The following is a 21,764-nucleotide window of genomic DNA, read 5'->3' as shown; positions in this document are numbered from 1 at the left end:
TCCTTATGTGCTGTCTTATACTAGGGCCCCATGCACACGACCGTAAAAAACCTACGTTTTTGCGGACCGCATTTGCGGTCCGCAAAAATGGACCCATTCACTTTCATTGAACGCGGACACCTTTCCGTAGCACTACGGAAGGGTGTCCGTGCCGTGGAAATGTTCCGGGAATTATGGAACATGTCCATTCTTTTGCATTTTGCGGGCTGTGCTCCCATACTTTGTATTTGTGATTGCGTGCACGGCCGTGTGCATGGGGCCTAACACATTAACAATACCGAATGTTTAGACAGTGAATAGACATTCCACAGGATGTCTATTCACAATGTCTGCACTTCGTTACTGTTTCTGTGGTAGTTACAGCAGAGGACACGTAATCTCGCTGTAACCTGTCATTTACTGCGTAATCTCGCGAGATTACGCTTCCTCTGCTGTATCTACCACAGACAGAGTAACGAAGTGCAGAGATTGTGAATAGACATCCTGTGGAATGTCTAGTCACTGTCTAAACACTTCAGTATCGTTAATGTGTAAGTATAAGACAGCACATAAGGATCTAGCAGGATCCCTATGCGCTGTGTAAATGAATGGAGAGGAGTGCATGATGCTGATTGGTCACTGATTGGTCACCGTCATACACTCCTCTGTACAACACCCACTTGGTCTAAAGTAAAAATACTCCCACTTAGGCATTAAGAAACTCATTAGCATAAACTAAAATCGCTAATAAAGTGGTGAAAACAGATCGTTTTTTTAAAAATAAAAAGCACGGCTGTCACCTACATTATAGCGCCGATCTCCTTATGTAGGAGACAGGGCACTTATAATGTGGTGACAGAGTCTCTTTAAGCCACTCGCAGTTTTGACTGCGTTTTTTACGGCCGTTTTTTAGCTGTTTTTCTATAGAGTCAATGAAAAACGGCGGAAGAAGTGCACTTCTTTTTAGCTGGCGTTTTTCAAAACGGCCACGTAAAAAAAAAAAACGCCCCGTCAGAGCAGAACACCGTTTTTACCATTAAAGTCAAAGGGCAGATGTTTGGAGGCGTTCTGCTTCTGATTTTGTGGAGCCGTGTGGACATACCCTTAGGCCTCATGCACACGACCGTGCTCCCATTATAAAGTATAGCAGCACGGCCCGTAAAATAAAAAAATAGAACATGTTCTATCTTTTTAACGGCACGGGCACCTTCCCGTGAGAAAGCGGGAAGGTACCCGTGGCCAACAGAAGTCTATAAGCCCGTTATTTCGGGTCGTAATTACGACCCGTAATAACGGGTGTTTTTACGGTCGTGTGCATGAGGCCTTAGTCTGATCATACGGCCGGGGAGAAGAATTTCTTCACCACCTATGTTGATAAATGTGTGGATTTACTTGAGAATTGATCTGTGGATTGTAGTTTGGTTTTACCCGTTATGATGATTGAAATCTGCAGCGTTTCCAGAAGAAATCTGAAACCGTAGGCCTTGTTCACACATTGCGTATTGTTGCAGTTTTTGATGCAGATTTTTGAGCTAAAGCCAGAAGTGAGTTCAAAAGGAATGGGAAAAATACATGAAAAACGTCTCCATCCTCCTGGATCCACTTCTGGCTTTGACCAAAAATCTGCATCAAATACACGACGTGTGAACCCGGCCTCATGAATGCTGCAAATTGTAATTATTGCAGCAAGTCTGAAAATGACTGTGGCAGGTGAATAAGGGGATGTTCACACGGCCGTAAACGCCCCGAAAAACGGGGGAAAATACAGCGGCTGAACGCCTCCAAACATCTGCCCATTAACTTCAATGGGAAAAACGGCATTTCGTTCCCACGGGGCAGTTTTTATGCGCGTTTGTAAAAACGTCGCGTAAAAAAACGCCCCGTAAGAAAAAAGTGCATGTCACTTCTTAAGCCGTTCTTTGAGCCGTTTTTCATTGTCTCAATAGAAAAACAGCTCCAAAAACGGCCGTAAAAAATGCATTAAGAAACGCTTGATGCATAAAAACGGCTGAAAATCAGAGGCTGTTTTCCCTTGAAAAGCTCCGTATTTTACAGCCGTTTTTACTTTAGCGTGTGAACGGAGCCTAAGGGTTAAAAACCAAAATCTTTTGCATTTATTGCAGGAAATATATTAAGACTTGTCATGTCAAACACCAGTGTAAGGGTCTGTTCACATCAGCGTTCGGTTTATGTTCACCCCCCTCTTTGAAAACATCCGGCATATGCCCCTGATCAGACTGCACATCAAAACAATTTGCAAACTTGCTGCATTATTTTTATTTCGTATGCAATGCGGCAATTCAAATAAATGGTTGGAAAGTTGGGCATATCCTTTAAATGTTTATTTACTGGAAATGGTGGTCTTTAATTTAGTTCATGACTTTTTGACTTTTTCAGTGTATTGATGATGGAGCAACCAACGAATACGTCAATCATCAAAGAACCCGGAACGGACACAGTTCTTGAGGCTGACGTTATTTCTAGACGTGGTCCTGACATGGAGCCTGTAGACATTGGGGAAACAGTAATGTCGGGAAACATTGCGCAGGTATCTGGTACTGGACAGCCTCTTCCCAAACAAACATCAGACAGCAAGTCTCGTAAGACTAGAAGAAGAATATCTGAAAGAATTGCGGAGTCCTCCAGAACTGAGCAGGCTGCCAAGATGGAGAGGAAAGGTAAAGATACATCACGATCCAGCAGTGTCAGCCTCCGATCCTTTACAAGTATACATTGTGACCAGGATCCTGTCAAATATGGACGCAGTATGAGCACAGTCCTGAGGCTCCAGGAGACTATGAGACAAAAGCAGGTATGCGTGTTTATGGAAAGCATTATATTCCTGTCAGCAAGTGTATTTAGTATTTATTGGGATTTTCTGTCCGGCTCTCAGGAGTCTGTTAAATCAGCCATGTAAAAATGTAATGATCCATCCAAGCGATTGAGTGGTGTCAAAAGTGTCTTGACAGCCGGAGTGTACTAGACCCTGAGCTTCTTACACAAAAAAGGGGTCCGTATAGATGCGGGATGTCCTCGATGTGAACTTGACAAAGCAAACCTAATGCATGTGATGTGGGAATTTTCAGTCATAGGTTCAGATTAGAAGGAGATCTTGGCCCTCATAAATAAAGTGTATAGTCTTAATCTCCAGGCGGATCCAAAAGGCTGCTTTTTAGGCCTTCTTGGATGATCCCCCGGCTACTATAGGTATCTCCCGTATGCTGTGCCGTGATAGGAAAGGTTGGCTTTTTTTATTGAATACAACCGTCTCCTCGAAACGCATGGCGTAATACGCCTGGAGAAAGAGCGTTATAAAAAAAGAAATGCCACCCATAAATGTGAAAGTGTTTGGGCTCCTTGACTAAATCCCCCTGATACACCATCCAATAGACTTTTGTTTGATAGTCATTGTCATGCGTGTAACTCTCTACACATCTGGTTGTACTTTTTGTAAAAAGAAGTGCCTCCAAATCCGCTATTTGATGGTTGTCATTGCATTGTGACGTAATGTAAGAAGATCTATGTAATAGTCCTTACACAATGTTTGTAAATGCTTTGTAGGACATTCCGGGGGGTGGGGGGGGGGGCTGGGAATGTTCACGTTTATAGTTATGTCCCTTATCTTGTTTAATGTTAACGAAAATGGTGGTTATTTAATAAAAATAGGTCTGATCGCCCCACTCCCGAGGACAGGTTCAGAGCCGCACTGTCAGCATCCAAGAGAAAAGACAGAAGAGCTTTATTAGCACTGATTTTACATAGTCGACTACGCTATTGTTTCCGCGGACAAAACAGAAACCTTACGGAATGTGGTAATGCAAGCAGAAGCTATGGTTTCCGTTTGGCTTTCCGTTCACGGGTTCCTCCGATGGAAAGGTCTAACGGAAGGGTGACGCTGAGGTGAACACACCCGTAACCAGTATTCACTGATAGATAAGAGAAAACGTTTTCAATTAATGACATGGAACAAATAAATGTCAAGCCCACAGTACAGTGCGGAAATTATTGACGTTTGAAGTACAAACATAAATAAAATTCCTGTGATTGAACACATCGTCTAGGTCATAATTTCCTACATAAAAGAAAGGAGAATAGAAATAGCGAACACTGTCACAATATGGGAAGAAAGGAAGGATGATAAAGGGGAAATACGAAGGAGGACAGAAGGCTGACACATTAGGTGGGGAAGGAAGAAAAAAACTAGTAATCAGGTGCCAACCCTCTATGATACCACAAAGGGCAATCATAGAGGGGTCAAGTCCCCGTCACCCATGGGTCAAATTAAGGAAAGAGCTCAGACATGAAGTCCAGGGTAGCCAAACGCAATAGAAGGAATGGGAGTCTGGGTTATCTATGTTACCAAGAAATACCAGATTCTTCATTTGCATAATATGGTTCAAAGATCCGGCGCATTGGGCTCTTGTAGGTGCTATGAGAGTTTTCCATAGTCTTGGAATGATTAGTCTTATAGAATAATGTCTAAGTAGGCCTTTACGAATGGATGAAACTGATCCCAGTAAGGCTGGGTTCACACGACCATGTTACGTCCGTAATGTACGGAACGTATTTCGGCCGGAAGACCCGAACCGAACACTGCAGGGAGGCGGGCTCCTAGCATCATAGTGATGTACGACGCTAGGAGTCCCAGCCTCTGCGTGGAACTACTGTCCCTTACTGTAATCATGATTACAGTACGGGACAGTTGTCCTGCAGCGAGCCAGGGACTCCTAGCATCGTACATCACTATGATGCTAGGAGCCCGGCTCCCTGCACTGTGTTCGGTCCGGTACTTGCGGCCGAAATACGTCCGTCAATTACGGACGTAATTAGTGTGTGTGCACATACCCTAACAGCAGGGTAATCTTGGGTAGTGATTGCCGTGTTACATAGAGAGTTGAAAAGGAGAACGAAGGCCTGCCTCAAATCTCGAATGGCATTCCCACCATATGTGAAGCATAGTTCTCTTATCATAAAATATAGAAATATAATATGCACCAAAGGAATTGTAACAAATTCATGCAGCTCTGACTATTCTTCCTGTTAAAACGCTGCGGTGAGTTATAACTTCCAATACCTCGCTGTGTGAACCAGTCACCCCCCCCCCCCATACTGTATGTTTCTGGTAATGTGAACGTTACTGTTGATGATAATTTATATTCTCTTTCTTACAGATAAAATATAAAGAAGAAAGAGAAAGCCGGAAAGCAAACATTGATTCTCTATATAAATATGTATTTGAGATATTAGCACATAGACTTGATTTGGAATACACAGCTATTGAAGATCTAGTATTGGATGCTCCATCTGTAAGTTCCAGGCTCATAGTGTCTGTCTGTCTCTCATTTTTACATCATAGCCATGTTATATTGTAGTGGCCAAGCTCACAAATTACTTGTCTGCTTTGTTTATAGAGTATATGCAATATAACAGGCAATGTCACTTTCTGCTTTGTGCAGATATAAGACTCTGTTCACACTTCGTTCCTGCTTGGCACATACAAGTGGAAAATCTCCTGACGTATGTGCCTAATGTAAAGCACAGACTTATACAACTGTATGCCATGTAGTTGCACACGTCGCCTCTGGGCTACCATGCTAATCAATAAACTCGATCTATAGGCGATATATAGTTTTTTTTGTTTTTGTTGAAAACATTTTCAAATTTATCAAAGCAAAACAAATTTGTGTGTCACAGACGAATATCAGTAATATCTGAGAGAATCATAGTCCTATCGATCTCAATAGAATATTTCAGTATGGAAGTATTATGAATGTTGAGAATGTCATAAGATAAAACTACTAGGCATTGCCTGTTTTATTGTTGAGGTTTGACTAACTAGAGAACACACAACTAAGGATGGACTCACACTTGGCGTCATTTTACGCTGCAAATTTGTATGCAGCAAATCCGCAAAAAAAATCTGTATGTTCTGCATACTGTGAATAAATATTGTGAACAAATCTGTGGCGTAAAATTACGCCACGTGTGAATCCACCCTAAAAAGGCTAGCAGACAATCTCGGACATATGTGTGTAACAGAAGAGGGTCCCATCATCCATGTGCGTGGCGTGGTGTACCCTCATTAGTTCTTGAGTCTTATAGAGCAATATTATATCAGTATTATCGGTGGGTCACCTGTAAATATTCTCCCTTGGAAAGGTGGTCAGTTGGAAACAATCCTGGATCGATTTTCGGATGTGGTTGGGTAGGTAAGCATGTTGTTCTTTTTGGAGTTTTGCCTCCACCCGGACCATTTTCATCAGAAAGGCCTGTAGGATTGTTTTTAGATTCCGCTGCTGCAATCATGTGTATCAGTTTCCTGACTCTCGATATACAAAAATGGGTTTCAGAATTATGACAGCCAAACAAGGCCCGGAGGGGATCAAAAGGAGCAAAATTGGTGAGATGGGAGGTGACGTAGGTGTTAACTGTGTTCTAAAAGGTTTGTATTTGGGGACACAACAACATGCGGTGATAGAAATTTGCCCCTGGGAAATTACATTTGAAGCAGTTAGAAGAGGGGTATATGCCCATTCTGTGCCCCCTAACTGGGTTAGTATAGGTCGGGTGGGAAAGTTTTGAGAAGCATCTTTATCTATTTTGCAGATATCCGCTATATTGTCGATAGATGTGATTCACAATTTATGCCAGTGATAAAAATTATGAGGAGCTCGTCCATTTTGAAAGTTAGGACTGCTTATGAAAGAAAGAACGGAGTAGTTTGGGTGGAGAGAAAGAAGTTGTCTAGATTTCTGCCATGTATTTGTAATGATGGGGGTAGGGAAATGGACAAGTGAGCCCTAATCTACCCGCCACTCTGTCCCTGCCTACTTGCAACGACCCGCCCTAGGTGACCGGGTACAACTGGGCAGCGGTCCCTACACTCAGTAAGTGCACGAGACAAACAGACAAGGGTACACAAAGCTAAGGGAAATGGGGCAGTTGCCCACGGCAACACCGTGAGCAACAAGAGTAGTGAACGAGCCGAGTCAAACCAGGAGTGAACGAGGTACCAAACGCAGAGCAGGAGAGTAGTCAGAAAGCCAGGGTCAGTATGGAGCAGGATCAAATAGTCAGAAGCTGTAGCTGGGCCAGGAAACCACACGAGAAGAATCACAAGCAAAGGAGGAACAGGAAAGGCAGGTATAAATAGACAGAGGGCGGGAGCTAGCTCCGTCTGGCCAGGCTGCGATAGGCTCTCCCACTCCTAAGCCTGCCATCCTGAGTGGTGGAAGATGGAGTCAGTCTCAGAGACATAGACTCAGGTGCAGACTGATTACCTATGGGCGTATACACAGAAGTTGTGCCTGGCAGATCCTTTACAGTATTCCAAGTGAAGAGCAACAGAGGTTGAAGAAGTATAGAGCCAGTCTCCTACAATACTAAGGAGGGAGACCAGGTTATAGAGTCTTATGTTGGGGAAGCTAAAGGGGTTGTCCACTACCAGACAACTGATGACCTATCCACCGGATAAGTCATTAGTACCTGATCTGTGGGGGTCCGACACCTGGACCATGCACCGTTAAGCCGCCTCGGCTGCCTCCGAGCACCGGACGAACATGCTGGAAGCTGTTGGCTCCGGCCATGGAATAGCGCCGAGCTACAGTACTGCAGCTCTTCTAGTCAAGTGAAAAGGAGCAGAGATGCAGTTCTTTAGCACGGCCGCTATTCTATGTACGGAGCCAACTGTTTCCGGCTCCGTACATTGCATAATGTGCCATAACATCCGGTGCCCGCAGGCTGATCGGTGCGGGGTCCGGTTGTCGTACCCGCACTGATGATATACTGATGACCTATCTGGTGGATAGGTCATCAGTTGTCCAGTAGTGGACAACCTCTTTAAAGGCTATGTATACCTTTTGAAATAAGTGATTTTATAAAAAAAAAAAATGTCCATCAGTGTGTTTGCAACTTTCTAAATACTTTTTATTAAAAATTATTTTTAGTTTTTGAGATCCAGCTTCTTTGTATCATATATACAGAGCTGCTGCATCTAGTGCTAAAACCTGTATCTGTCAGGTCAGCGGCACTGACGGGTTCAGTGACAGCGGGTCCTGCGTGTCTGTGAGCTTTTACCGATCCCATGTAAGTTCATAACTTAGATGTGATTGATAACAGGTGGCAGTTTGCCTACCCATATAAAGGACCGGTGGAGGACAAGAATATGCTTCCCATGTTTTCTCATGTGCCTGTGCATTGCAAAGTGTAATCCACAACCATTTTAAATAAAGCATTAAAAAAAATAGCCCTCACCAAAAAAAAATCTGAATATAACTAGTAAAAGAAAAGTTGTAATAACTAGCGAGATCTCGCCAGCTTGACACTGTTTGCATGATAGGAGCAGCTTAACAGGAAGTTCAGTGCCAACTCCTGTGGTGAGTCTTCTTATTCCCATAACCTGAGTGCCCAAAAAAATATTTATATTAAGAGTTTTATTTAGATCATTATTTTTTTTGTGAGGCCTTACCATTTTTAAAATAAAAAAAACATATTGATCCCCTCATGAAATAGTATAAAATGTGCTCACTGAATGTCTGTGTTTAATTTGTACAAGCGATGCTTTGTAATTCCCACTATTTCCACATTCATAGACTGCTGTATGGACATGTGTGAATAACCAGACAGCTCCAGACAGTGATGGTTCCTACATTCATAGACTGCTGTATGGACATGTGTAATAACCAGACAGCTCCAGACAGTGATGGTTCCTACATTCATAGACTGCTGTAAGGACATGTGTGAATAACCAGACAGCTCCAGACAGTGATGGTTCCTACATTCATAGACTGCTGTATGGACATGTGTGAATAACCAGACAGCTCCAGACAGTGATGGTTCCTACATTCACAGACTGCTGTATGGACATGTGTAATAACCAGACAGCTCCAGACAGTGATGGTTCCTACATTCACAGACTGCTGTATGGACATGTGTGAATAACCAGACAGCTCCAGACAGTGATGGTTCCTACATTCATAGACTGCTGTATGGACATGTGTAATAACCAGACAGCTCCAGACAGTGATGGTTCCTACATTCATAGACTGCTGTATGGACATGTGTGAATAACCAGACAGCTCCAGACAGTGATGGTTCCTACATTCATAGACTGCTGTAAGGACATGTGTGAATAACCAGACAGCTCCAGACAGTGATGGTTCCTACATTCATAGACTGCTGTATGGACATGTGTAATAACCAGACAGCTCCAGACAGTGATAGTTCCTACATTCATAGACTGCTGTATGGACATGTGTGAATAACCAGACAGCTCCAGACAGTGATGGGTCCTAAATTCACAGACTGCTGTATGGACATGTGTGAATAACCAGACAGCTCCAGACAGTGATGGTTCCTACATTCATAGACTGCTGTATGGACATGTGTGAATAACCAGACAGCTCCAGACAGTGATGGTTCCTACATTCATAGACTGCTGTATGGACATGTGTGAATAACCAGACAGCTCCAGACAGTGATGGTTCCTACATTCATAGACTGCTGTATGGACATGTGTAATAACCAGACAGCTCCAGACAGTGATGGGTCCTAAATTCACAGACTGCTGTATGGACATGTGTAATAACCAGACAGCTCCAGACAGTGATGGTTCCTACATTCATAGACTGCTGTATGGACATGTGTGAATAACCAGACAGCTCCAGACAGTGATGGTTCCTACATTCATAGACTGCTGTATGGACATGTGTGAATAACCAGACAGCTCCAGACAGTGATGGTTCCTACATTCATAGACTGCTGTATGGACATGTGTGAATAACCAGACAGCTCCAGACAGTGATGGTTCCTACATTCATAGACTGCTGTATGGACATGTGTGAATAACCAGACAGCTCCAGACAGTGATGGTTCCTACATTCATAGACTGCTGTATGGACATGTGTAATAACCAGACAGCTCCAGACAGTGATGGTTCCTACATTCATAGACTGCTGTATGGACATGTGTAATAACCAGACAGCTCCAGACAGTGATGGTTCCTACATTCATAGACTGCTGTATGGACATGTGTGAATAACCAGACAGCTCCAGACAGTGATGGTTCCTACATTCATAGACTGCTGTATGGACATGTGTAATAACCAGACAGCTCCAGACAGTGATGGTTCCTACATTCACAGACTGCTGTATGGACATGTGTGAATAACCAGACAGCTCCAGACAGTGATGGTTCCTACATTCATAGACTTCTGTATGGACATGTGTAATAACCAGACAGCTCCAGACAGTGATGGTTCCTACATTGATAGACTGCTGTATGGACATGTGTGAATAACCAGACAGCTCCAGACAGTGATGGTTCCTACATTCATAGACTGCTGTATGGACATGTGTAATAACCAGACCGCTCCAGACAGTGATGGTTCCTACATTCATAGACTGCTGTATGGACATGTGTAATAACCAGACAGCTCCAGACAGTGATGGTTCCTACATTCATAGACTGCTGTATGGACATGTGTGAATAACCAGACAGCTCCAGACAGTGATGGTTCCTACATTCACAGACTGCTGTATGGACATGTGTAATAACCAGACAGCTCCAGACAGTGATGGTTCCTACATTCACAGACTGCTGTATGGACATGTGTGAATAACCAGACAGCTCCAGACAGTGATGGTTCCTACATTCATAGACTGCTGTATGGACATGTGTAATAACCAGACAGCTCCAGACAGTGATGGTTCCTACATTCATAGACTGCTGTATGGACATGTGTGAATAACCAGACAGCTCCAGACAGTGATGGTTCCTACATTCATAGACTGCTGTATGGACATGTGTAATAACCAGACAGCTCCAGACAGTGATGGTTCCTACATTCATAGACTGCTGTATGGACATGTGTAATAACCAGACAGCTCCAGACAGTGATGGTTCCTACATTCATAGACTGCTGTATGGACATGTGTGAATAACCAGACAGCTCCAGACAGTGATGGTTCCTACATTCATAGACTGCTGTATGGACATGTGTGAATAACCAGACAGCTCCAGACAGTGATGGTTCCTACATTCACAGACTGCTGTATGGACATGTGTGAATAACCAGACAGCTCCAGACAGTGATGGTTCCTACATTCACAGACTGCTGTATGGACATGTGTGAATAACCAGACAGCTCCAGACAGTGATGGTTCCTACATTCATAGACTGCTGTATGGACATGTGTAATAACCAGACAGCTCCAGACAGTGATGGTTCCTACATTCATAGACTGCTGTATGGACATGTGTAATAACCAGACAGCTCCAGACAGTGATGGTTCCTACATTCATAGACTGCTGTATGGACATGTGTAATAACCAGACAGCTCCAGACAGTGATGGTTCCTACATTCATAGACTGCTGTATGGACATGTGTAATAACCAGACAGCTCCAGACAGTGATGGTTCCTACATTCATAGACTGCTGTATGGACATGTGTAATAACCAGACAGCTCCAGACAGTGATGGTTCCTACATTCATAGACTGCTGTATGGACATGTGTAATAACCAGACAGCTCCAGACAGTGATGGTTCCTACATTCATAGACTGCTGTATGGACATGTGTAATAACCAGACAGCTCCAGACAGTGATGGTTCCTACATTGATAGACTGCTGTATGGACATGTGTAATAACCAGACAGCTCCAGACAGTGATGGTTCCTACATTCATAGACTGCTGTATGGACATGTGTAATAACCAGACAGCTCCAGACAGTGATGGTTCCTACATTGATAGACTGCTGTATGGACATGTGTAATAACCAGACAGCTCCAGACAGTGATGGTTCCTACATTCATAGACTGCTGTATGGACATGTGTAATAACCAGACAGCTCCAGACAGTGATGGTTCCTACATTCATAGACTGCTGTATGGACATGTGTGAATAACCAGACAGCTCCAGACAGTGATGGTTCCTACATTCACAGACTGCTGTATGGACATGTGTAATAACCAGACAGCTCCAGACAGTGATGGTTCCTACATTCACAGACTGCTGTATGGACATGTGTGAATAACCAGACAGCTCCAGACAGTGATGGTTCCTACATTCATAGACTGCTGTATGGACATGTGTAATAACCAGACAGCTCCAGACAGTGATGGTTCCTACATTCATAGACTGCTGTATGGACATGTGTGAATAACCAGACAGCTCCAGACAGTGATGGTTCCTACATTCATAGACTGCTGTATGGACATGTGTAATAACCAGACAGCTCCAGACAGTGATGGTTCCTACATTCATAGACTGCTGTATGGACATGTGTAATAACCAGACAGCTCCAGACAGTGATGGTTCCTACATTCATAGACTGCTGTATGGACATGTGTGAATAACCAGACAGCTCCAGACAGTGATGGTTCCTACATTCATAGACTGCTGTATGGACATGTGTGAATAACCAGACAGCTCCAGACAGTGATGGTTCCTACATTCACAGACTGCTGTATGGACATGTGTGAATAACCAGACAGCTCCAGACAGTGATGGTTCCTACATTCACAGACTGCTGTATGGACATGTGTAATAACCAGACAGCTCCAGACAGTGATGGTTCCTACATTCATAGACTGCTGTATGGACATGTGTAATAACCAGACAGCTCCAGACAGTGATGGTTCCTACATTCATAGACTGCTGTATGGACATGTGTGAATAACCAGACAGCTCCAGACAGTGATGGTTCCTACATTCATAGACTGCTGTATGGACATGTGTAATAACCAGACAGCTCCAGACAGTGATGGTTCCTACATTCATAGACTGCTGTATGGACATGTGTAATAACCAGACAGCTCCAGACAGTGATGGTTCCTACATTCATAGACTGCTGTATGGACATGTGTAATAACCAGACAGCTCCAGACAGTGATGGTTCCTACATTCATAGACTGCTGTATGGACATGTGTAATAACCAGACAGCTCCAGACAGTGATGGTTCCTACATTCATAGACTGCTGTATGGACATGTGTAATAACCAGACAGCTCCAGACAGTGATGGTTCCTACATTCATAGACTGCTGTATGGACATGTGTAATAACCAGACAGCTCCAGACAGTGATGGTTCCTACATTCATAGACTGCTGTATGGACATGTGTAATAACCAGACAGCTCCAGACAGTGATGGTTCCTACATTGATAGACTGCTGTATGGACATGTGTAATAACCAGACAGCTCCAGACAGTGATGGTTCCTACATTCATAGACTGCTGTATGGACATGTGTAATAACCAGACAGCTCCAGACAGTGATGGTTCCTACATTGATAGACTGCTGTATGGACATGTGTAATAACCAGACAGCTCCAGACAGTGATGGTTCCTACATTCATAGACTGCTGTATGGACATGTGTAATAACCAGACAGCTCCAGACAGTGATGGTTCCTACATTCTCAGCTCTGCCTGTTCTGCTCATTCATGAAAAAAATAAATCCAGAACACCTTTCACAAGCTGATTGTTGGCTATAAGCAATGGTGTTAATTAATCTGTTTTCTGTTTCACAGTTTCAGGATTTTGATGATTTCTTTTCTATTGGGGGACGAAGGTCACTCATCTTCTATTATCAGGAAGCTGACATTCCAGGAATAGGTAAACTAAAATTTAGCAAAAACCTCAACTAGTGGAAATACAATTCAGGGCCCTGTGCAAGAAGCCTCTACAGAAGTGCATGGAGGCCGTACAAGCTCGGTGGGGCGCAATACAAAAGGAAAAATACCTCTATAAATACAGCATCCTATAGAGCATGATTTTTCTGTACCGTAAGGGCCCATATACTTATATGGCCACTGTATTCTGGCTCCATAAAGCTTGGAGGTTTTACGTAGAGCTAAAGTATTTCAATAGGTGCGTGCAAACCGCCAAAATTGCTGTTTTCGGAGATTTCCTTTTTTATACAGAGTCCAATCTGTAGCATATTTTGTGTTAACATTTTATTTTTGGCTCTCTTTCGGAAGGGTACCTACCCTTACAAATGAGTTGTATATGCTTTTTTTATAGGGATTTCTTATAATCCAGAATGTGTTATTATCCGGACGGTATCCGCGACTGTTTATTAAAGTTTTGGAACCTTTACTCCCAATATAAAACTCACAATATATACCTTTGACAGAATGCTCCGATGTATGGCACTGTATAGGCATAAATCGCCCATAGAGTACCATTCTTAAAAAAAAAAAAGTATACTGCACAGTATACGTTTTTATACTGGATGCCTCTGTATTGAATAGCGTAGTCTACTGCATTATTCCATATAGTAAAAAAAAAAAAAAAAAAAAAGTAGTTATGTTGATGTATACCACTGCGACATATGCCAAAAGGACAGTTTTCAGGTTATTGGGACCCAATGGATATGTTCGGCATATGAGGCGGGATCTTACCCAGCACATACGCCAAACACATTGTTCACACCTGATGTAAACACAGCATAAGCCTGATGCAATCCTGCTAAAGCCGGCAATGCAACATTTTCATCATTGTGCCCAAAGTTGTTGTGTCATTCGGGAATCGCCATTAATTGTGATATAAAATACACGTTCTTCTCCATTTCGTCTGTGTGTTCTCTTACATAGCTTAGCAGAGAGTTACATTTTCCACATTCTACTTTTAGAGAGTGGTCGAACAATTCCAGGAGCCGTAAAACGAGGAAAAATGATGAGGCTCTTTTTAGGAAGTATCGATGAAATATTCAAAGGGTTGTGCCTTTTTTTTATTAGATGTAACAATGATATATTGATAACAGAAAAAAACATACATAAGGTAAGGAGATTGCATAATATTATTTGTAGTTTCTTTTATAGCACCAATATATTCTGCAGCTCTGTACTGAGATTAGAAAAACTCACATGAGTCCTTTCCAAAAGTGGCTAATCAAATATGAAGGCAATTTATCGATGAATAGGTATTGGATATAAAAGAGAATATCCACACAAACTCAGAAAGAGCATACAAACACCAGGCAGACGTTGTCTCTCATCGCAGCACCGCGATCACAGTTTGTACATGTCTTTGAAGTCAATGATATTTTCAAAAATCCCATTCACCGACATGTAACATCTGGAGATTGTGGTTTTCTCGATGCAAGTGTGAACTAGGCCAAATCGTTATTGTAGTTTAACAGGTTATGCTAGAGTTAAGCCTTCATTAAGTCAAATATTATGTATCTGTGCAATGTTCTTAAAGCAACTACATCACTTAGTAGGACTGCTAGGTTTTGACAATTTCAGTACTACATTAACATGATACTTGTGAAACCAGCAAATTAGGATGTTCCATATTGCCATCATGTTGTCACTTGGATTATTATTTGTCAACCTCCTGGGCTCATATATATATATACAGTATATATGAAAGACAGCAGCCCTCTGTAATGCTGCTGAATTTCTTCTTGATATGTATATATATATATCTTTCTCTCACCTATTTCTCGCAATTCTGTTCAGTGATTGTTTTAACCCGTTAGTGACCAGCCTATTTTAGGCCTTAATGACCAAGCTATTTTTTATGTTTTTCCATCATCTCGTTCAAAGAGCTATAACGTTTTTATTTTTGCGTATAAGGTCTTGTTTTTTGCGGGACAAGTATTTTTTAACAGCACCATTTTGGGGTAAATAGAATTTATTGATTAACTTTTTTGGGGGGGGGGGGGTTGAAAAAAAACAGCAATTTTGCCACTCTTTTTTGCATCCTAAATTTACGCCGTTTACCGTGTGATATAAATAACACAATAACTTTATTCAGCGGGTTGTTACGATTGCAACGATACCAAATTTATGTTGATTTTCTATGTTTTACTACTTATACACAGTAAAAACACTTGTATTTAAAAATTATTTATTTTTGTTTCTCCATATTTCGAGATTATTTTTTTTTGTGGGACGACTTGTAGTTTTTATTGGTATCATTTTGGAGTATATGCGACTTTTCGATGACTTTTTATCACATTTTATCACATTTTTATCACTGATATCGATCTCGCCCGTTAGAGCAGGGCTGCTCCCTGCTCTCAACTACCTCTCATAGCTGAGATCAAGGAGATTTAACGGCTCCCCGATCTATTTATTTTTTTCCGATGCAGTGCCGTAAAAACACTCTTGGGTGGTCACCCACGTATTAAAGGGTAACTAAACTTTCATAGTGACATGACAGTCTATGAGCCAGTCCATACACCAGGGGTGGGATTCAAATTTTTAACAACAGGTTCCCTGTTTTGCGGAAAAAGACATCTGCGCTGGGGGGAAGGGGTCATGGTGATTTGCGTTGTATCGCACCATGGAAAATGATTCTAATAATCAAATAAAACAATTACAATATTCCAAATACACTCTATATTAAAATGGACTCTAAATAAAGAAATCCCTGTCCAGATTTAATTGGATTTCCACACTACGTATATAATTACATAAGCCTACATACCTACCTACCTACCGACACTCATATTAAACTCACCCATTACGTATAGACCCAAATGCGCATATTCGATATCCTAAACGTATTCAACCCGTTTAGTTAGGCTGTGCACTGTGAGGAGGGGGAAGGACAGTGCGGCGTGCGCAGTAAGCCATAACAAATCTCCCGGCTATTGCGCAGATACGATGCCAGAACCAAGCTCGGTACATAAATACAGTACCAAAACCAAGCTCAATACGTATATACAGCACCAGAACAAAGCTTAGTGTAACGTCCGTGGTCGCTGACCATGAACTCCTTTCATCCAGTCGACACCCTTCTCTCAAGAGATGTCTGCACATACGGCTTTCCTGCTCCACAGTGACCACCAGGGTGCGCTCACGAGCTCAGTCCAGACTTAAGAAGCCAGAGCGCACGCATGTTTAAGATTGAGCTATTTTCTCTCAGAGCACCCTGGGCTATAAGAAGGTCCCAGTCCCATCCTCCCATGCCTGAGCGTTGTTGTCGTATTCCAAGTTTGTCTTGCAAATGGTCCCCTAGTGTTTCCTGCTCCCAGTGTTCCCTGATCCTGTATCCTGATCTAGTGCCGTGCTGAGCTGTAGCTGTGCTGTGCTGTATACCACGCCTGTCTTGCTTCTCCGCGCCTGATGTCTACCTGCTGCCTAGTTCCTGCCAATCCTGCCTTGCTACTGTCCGAGCTGCCACAGGTACACTATATGAACTATAGACTCTGACCTGCGCCCTGTTGGCCAGCTGCCAAGGCGGTACGGCCCAGTGGGTCCACGAACCCTACGTGACAATTAGTACATATATACAGCACCAGAACAAAGCTCAGTACATATATACTACAGCAGAACCAAGCCCAATGCATATATACAGCACCAGAACCAAGCTCAGTACATATATACAGCTCCAGAACTAAGCTCAGTACGTATATACAGCACCGGAACAAAGCCCAGTACATAAATACAGCACCAAAACACCAAGCTTAGTACATATATACAGCACCAAAACCAAGCTCATTACATATATACAACACCAGAACAAAGCTCAGTACGTATATACAGTACAAGAACCAAGCTCAGTACATATATACAGCACCAGAACCAAGCTCAGTACATATATACAGCACCAGAACAAACCCAGTACATAAATACAGCACCAAAACCAAGCTTAGTACATATATACAGCACCAAAACCAAGCTCAATACATATATACAACACCAGAACAAGGCTCAGTACATAATTACAGCACCAGAACAAAGCTCAGTACATAAATACAGCACCAGAACAAAGCTCACTACATATATACAACACCAGAACAAAGCTTATTGTTACAATCTGTGGGACAGTAGCGATGTTTAGGCTCGGATGGGACCTTGGCAGCAGACACCAGGCATGGTGTAACACAGCAGACGTGATCGGTGACACAACATGACTCCAACTCTTTAAGGCACAGGGACAAGGTAGCACAGGGCACAGGATACAGGTAGCAGGCACAGGAACATTGGGAACTGGAAAACACTAAGTGACAATTTGCAAAGACTAACACGGGTAAACACAACAAAACTCAGGCAATGAAGGAAGGGGCAGGGCCCTTCTTATAGTCCAGGGTGGGTATGGGCTAATTACAGATTTTCTTCATGTGTGCATGTTGGCCCTACGGGACACTGCAGAACAAAGCGGAAGTGAGTGCTGGCGTCTCCTGAGGAGGAGAATCGACCCAGCTCTCACAGATCCATGGCTGCGGCCGTCGGGGGGTGAGTAATTGCGACGGTCCGTGGCCATGGGCGTTACACTTAGTATATATATATACAGCACCAGAACAAAGCTCAGTACATATATACAGAACCAAGCCAAATACATCTATACAGCACCAGAACCAAGCTCAGTACATGTATATATGTACTGAGCTTGGTTTTGGTATTGTATTTATGTACTGAGCTTGATTCTGATGCTCTATATATGTACTGAGCTTTTTTCTGGTACTGTTTATTGGTATTGGGCTTTGTTCTGGTGCTGTATATATGTACTGAGCTTTGTTCTGGAGTTGTATATATGTACTGAGCTTCTCTTTGGTGCTGTATATATGTGTTGAGCTTGGTTGTTATGATGTATATAACTCCAAAACCAAGCTCAGTACATAAACACAGCACAATCACAAATACAGCTCAGTACAGAGATCAGTTTGTACCGCATAATACTACTACTCTCAGTATAGCCGGAACAATGCCAAGGATGTTCTGGGAGTTGCTGTTTTACAAAAAAGAATGATACACCCATCATCTCGCTGCAGGTCATACAGTGACTACAGTACTGATCAGTCACAGGGAGAATAAACATTTACATTTATTGACTCACAGGTGATGTCATCTCAGATTGGAGTCGTTATTTTTCTCTTCTCTTTTCCATTCGGTCCAGACATCTATGATGACGCCTCCTGGCCACGACCCATTTCTGCAGAGTTTGCCGCTCACATGTCTTCAGCTCCTCACTTTTACAACATTTCCGCACCTATAAACGAAGATAAAATTCTCATGGTGCCACACTCTATGCTCCTGAATATAATAGTATCATACACTGTGCCCCTGACTATAATAGTGCTACACACTGTGCTCCTGAGTATAATAGTACCATACAATGTGCCCATAAATAAAATTGCCAAACAATGTAAAGAAATGCACCACACACACAGCGCTCACTGTAGATAGTGCCCTTTGTAACATCTTCTGTGGTGTCTCCTGTAGATAGGGCCCCCTGTAGCATTCCCTGAAGATAGGACCCCCTTTAGATAGTGCCCCCTGTAGTGTCCCCTGTAGATAGGGCCCTCTGTAGCATCCACTGTAGATAGGGCCCCCTGTGGCGTTCCCTGTGGATAGTGCTTACTGTAGCGCCCACTGTAGCGTTCCCTGTAGATAATGCCCCCTGAGGTGTTCCCTGTAGTTAGGGCCCCTATATAGTCCCCTGTAGATAGGGCTCCCCAATATGGTCCCCTGTAGTTAGGGCCCCTTATATAGTCCCCTGTAGCTAGGTCCCCCAACACTGTCCACAGTAAAAGAAAAAACAAAACATTATATGCTTACCTGTTCCCGTGCCGTCCTCAGGCGTTGCCAGGCCTCCTCCAGCGGAAAGACGCAGCCGCGCGATGACGTCATCGCGCCGACTGCATCATCGCTAAAGCGCTAAATGGCGAGTCATCCTGTCCCTCGCCAGGGCAGCGCTAGGCAAATCAATTGTATCCGCGTCCTAAAGACGCAGATACAATTGAGTGCAGGGGACTGGTTCCGGTTTCCCGCTTTACCCCGGTTCTGCGAACTGTCTAATTTTAACAACCCGTTTGTGAGAACCAGAGCCAAATGGCCGGATCCGACACCAATTGCTCGGCATTCCAACAAAATCAGATTAGAAATCAGTGGGGATCTCAGTGCTTAGGCCCCCATTGATGAAATCTTCTGACATGCAGCTATGACATGTATGTATATTATACATATTCATTATACATTATAGTATACATATGTATTTTAAAAGTTTAATTACCCTTTAAGATACATAACTCATCAATCGTAATTACAGAATAATACCGGCTGAATTACATGCAATTGGGTACATTTATAAAAGTATCAAAAGGGGACAAATTGTGGCAAATTTATCGAAATGGCACATGTGTGTAATGATAGGGAAACAGACAAGTGAGCCCTAATCTACCCGCCACTCAGTTCCTGCATACTTGCAACGACCCGCCCTAGGCGACGGGGTACAACTGGGCGACGGTCCCTACACTCAATAAGTGCACGACAGACAACAGACAAGGAAACACAAAACAAAGGGAAACGGGGCAGTTGCCCACGGCAACACCGTGAGCAAGAAGAGTAGTGAACGAGCCTAGTCAAACCAGGAGAGTACGAGGTGCCAAACGTAGAGCAGGAGAGTAGTGAACAAGCCGAGTCAAACCAGGAGTGTACGAGGTACCAAACGCAGAGCAGAAGAGTAGTCAGTAAGCCAGGGTCAATACGAAGCAGGGACAAATAGTACAAGAAGCTGCAGCAGGGCCAGGAAACCAACAGAGAAGAATCACAAGCAAGGAGGAACAGGAAAGGCAGGTATAAATAGACAGAGGGCGGGAGCTAGCTCCGTCTGGCCAGGCTGTGATAGGCTCTCCCACTCCTAAGCCTGCCATCCTGAGTGGTGGAAGATGGAGTCAGTCTCACAGACATAGAAGCAGGTGCAGACTACCTATGGGCGTGGATACAGAAGCTGTGCCTGGCAGATCCTTAACAGTACCCCCCCCCCTTTTATGAGGGGCCACCGAACCCTTTCTAGATGGACCTGGGTTATTGGGGAAACGAAGGTGGAACCTCCTGACCAATACCCCAGCGTGAACATCCCGGGCGGGTACCCAAGTCCTCTCCTCAGGCCCGTATCCTCTCCAATGGACCAGGTACTGGAGGGAACCTTGGACCATCCTGATGTCCACAATCTTGGCCATCTCGAATTCTACCCCCTCAGGGGTGAGAACGGGGACAGGAGGTTTCCTCGAGGGAGCCAAGGACGGGGAGCAGCGTTTAAGGAGGGAGGCATGAAACACGTCGTGTACTCGAAAAGATGGGGGCAACTCCAGTCGGAAGGAGACAGGATTGAGGACTTCAATGACCTTGTACGGCCCTATAAACCGGGGAGCAAACTTCTTGGACGGGACTTTAAGGCGCAAGTTCTTAGACGATAGCCACACCAGATCCCCGACCATAAACAAGGGGTTAGCAGAACGTCTTCTATCTGCCTGAGTTTTTTGTACGCTCTGGGACGCCTCTAGGTTCTTCTGAACCTCGGCCCAGACTGTGCACAGTTCCCGATGAACGACCTCTACCTCGGGATTGTTGGAACTACCAGGTGAAACGGAGGAGAACCGTGGATTAAACCCAAAATTACAGAAAAAGGGGGAGACCCCTGACGAGTTACTGACCCGGTTATTAAGGGAAAATGCGGCGAGGGGAATGAATGAGACCCAATCATATTGACAGTCAGAGATAAAACACCTTAAATATTGTTCTAGAGACTGATTAGTCCTCTCAGTTTGGCCATTAGTTTCAGGATGGAAGGCAGAGGAGAAGGACAGATCAATCTCCAACTTTTTACAGAAGGCTCTCCAAAACAAAGACAAAATTGTACCCCTCTGTCAGAAACAATATTGACAGGGAGCCCATGGAGACGCAGGATGTGTTTGACAAACAAGGTAGCTAACGTCTTAGCATTGGGTAGTTTCTTGAGGGGCACAAAGTGGCACATCTTACTGAAGCGGTCTACTACAACCCACACCACCGACTTGCCTTGAGATGGAGGCAGATCGGTGATAAAA

The 21,764-nt window shown here is 43.5% G+C and overlaps 1 protein-coding gene across 1 annotated transcript in view; it reads left to right on the top strand.

Moving 5' to 3' along the window:
* The window catches only part of DNAH8 (dynein axonemal heavy chain 8), a 329,590-nt gene that overhangs the window by 1,709 nt on the left and 306,117 nt on the right, over nucleotides 1–21,764 (top strand). Inside the window, exons 2-5 of the mRNA XM_075863774.1 lie at nucleotides 2,377–2,791; nucleotides 5,151–5,285; nucleotides 13,510–13,594; nucleotides 14,613–14,761. Coding sequence (XP_075719889.1) covers nucleotides 2,384–2,791; nucleotides 5,151–5,285; nucleotides 13,510–13,594; nucleotides 14,613–14,761 — 777 coding nt within the window. The 5' untranslated portion in view covers nucleotides 2,377–2,383. The remainder of the gene's footprint in view (nucleotides 1–2,376; nucleotides 2,792–5,150; nucleotides 5,286–13,509; nucleotides 13,595–14,612; nucleotides 14,762–21,764) is intronic.

Source organism: Rhinoderma darwinii, chromosome 4, assembly GCF_050947455.1.
Source record: "Rhinoderma darwinii isolate aRhiDar2 chromosome 4, aRhiDar2.hap1, whole genome shotgun sequence".
NCBI lineage: Eukaryota > Metazoa > Chordata > Amphibia > Anura > Rhinodermatidae > Rhinoderma > Rhinoderma darwinii.
This window is presented reverse-complemented; position numbering and strand designations above follow the sequence as displayed.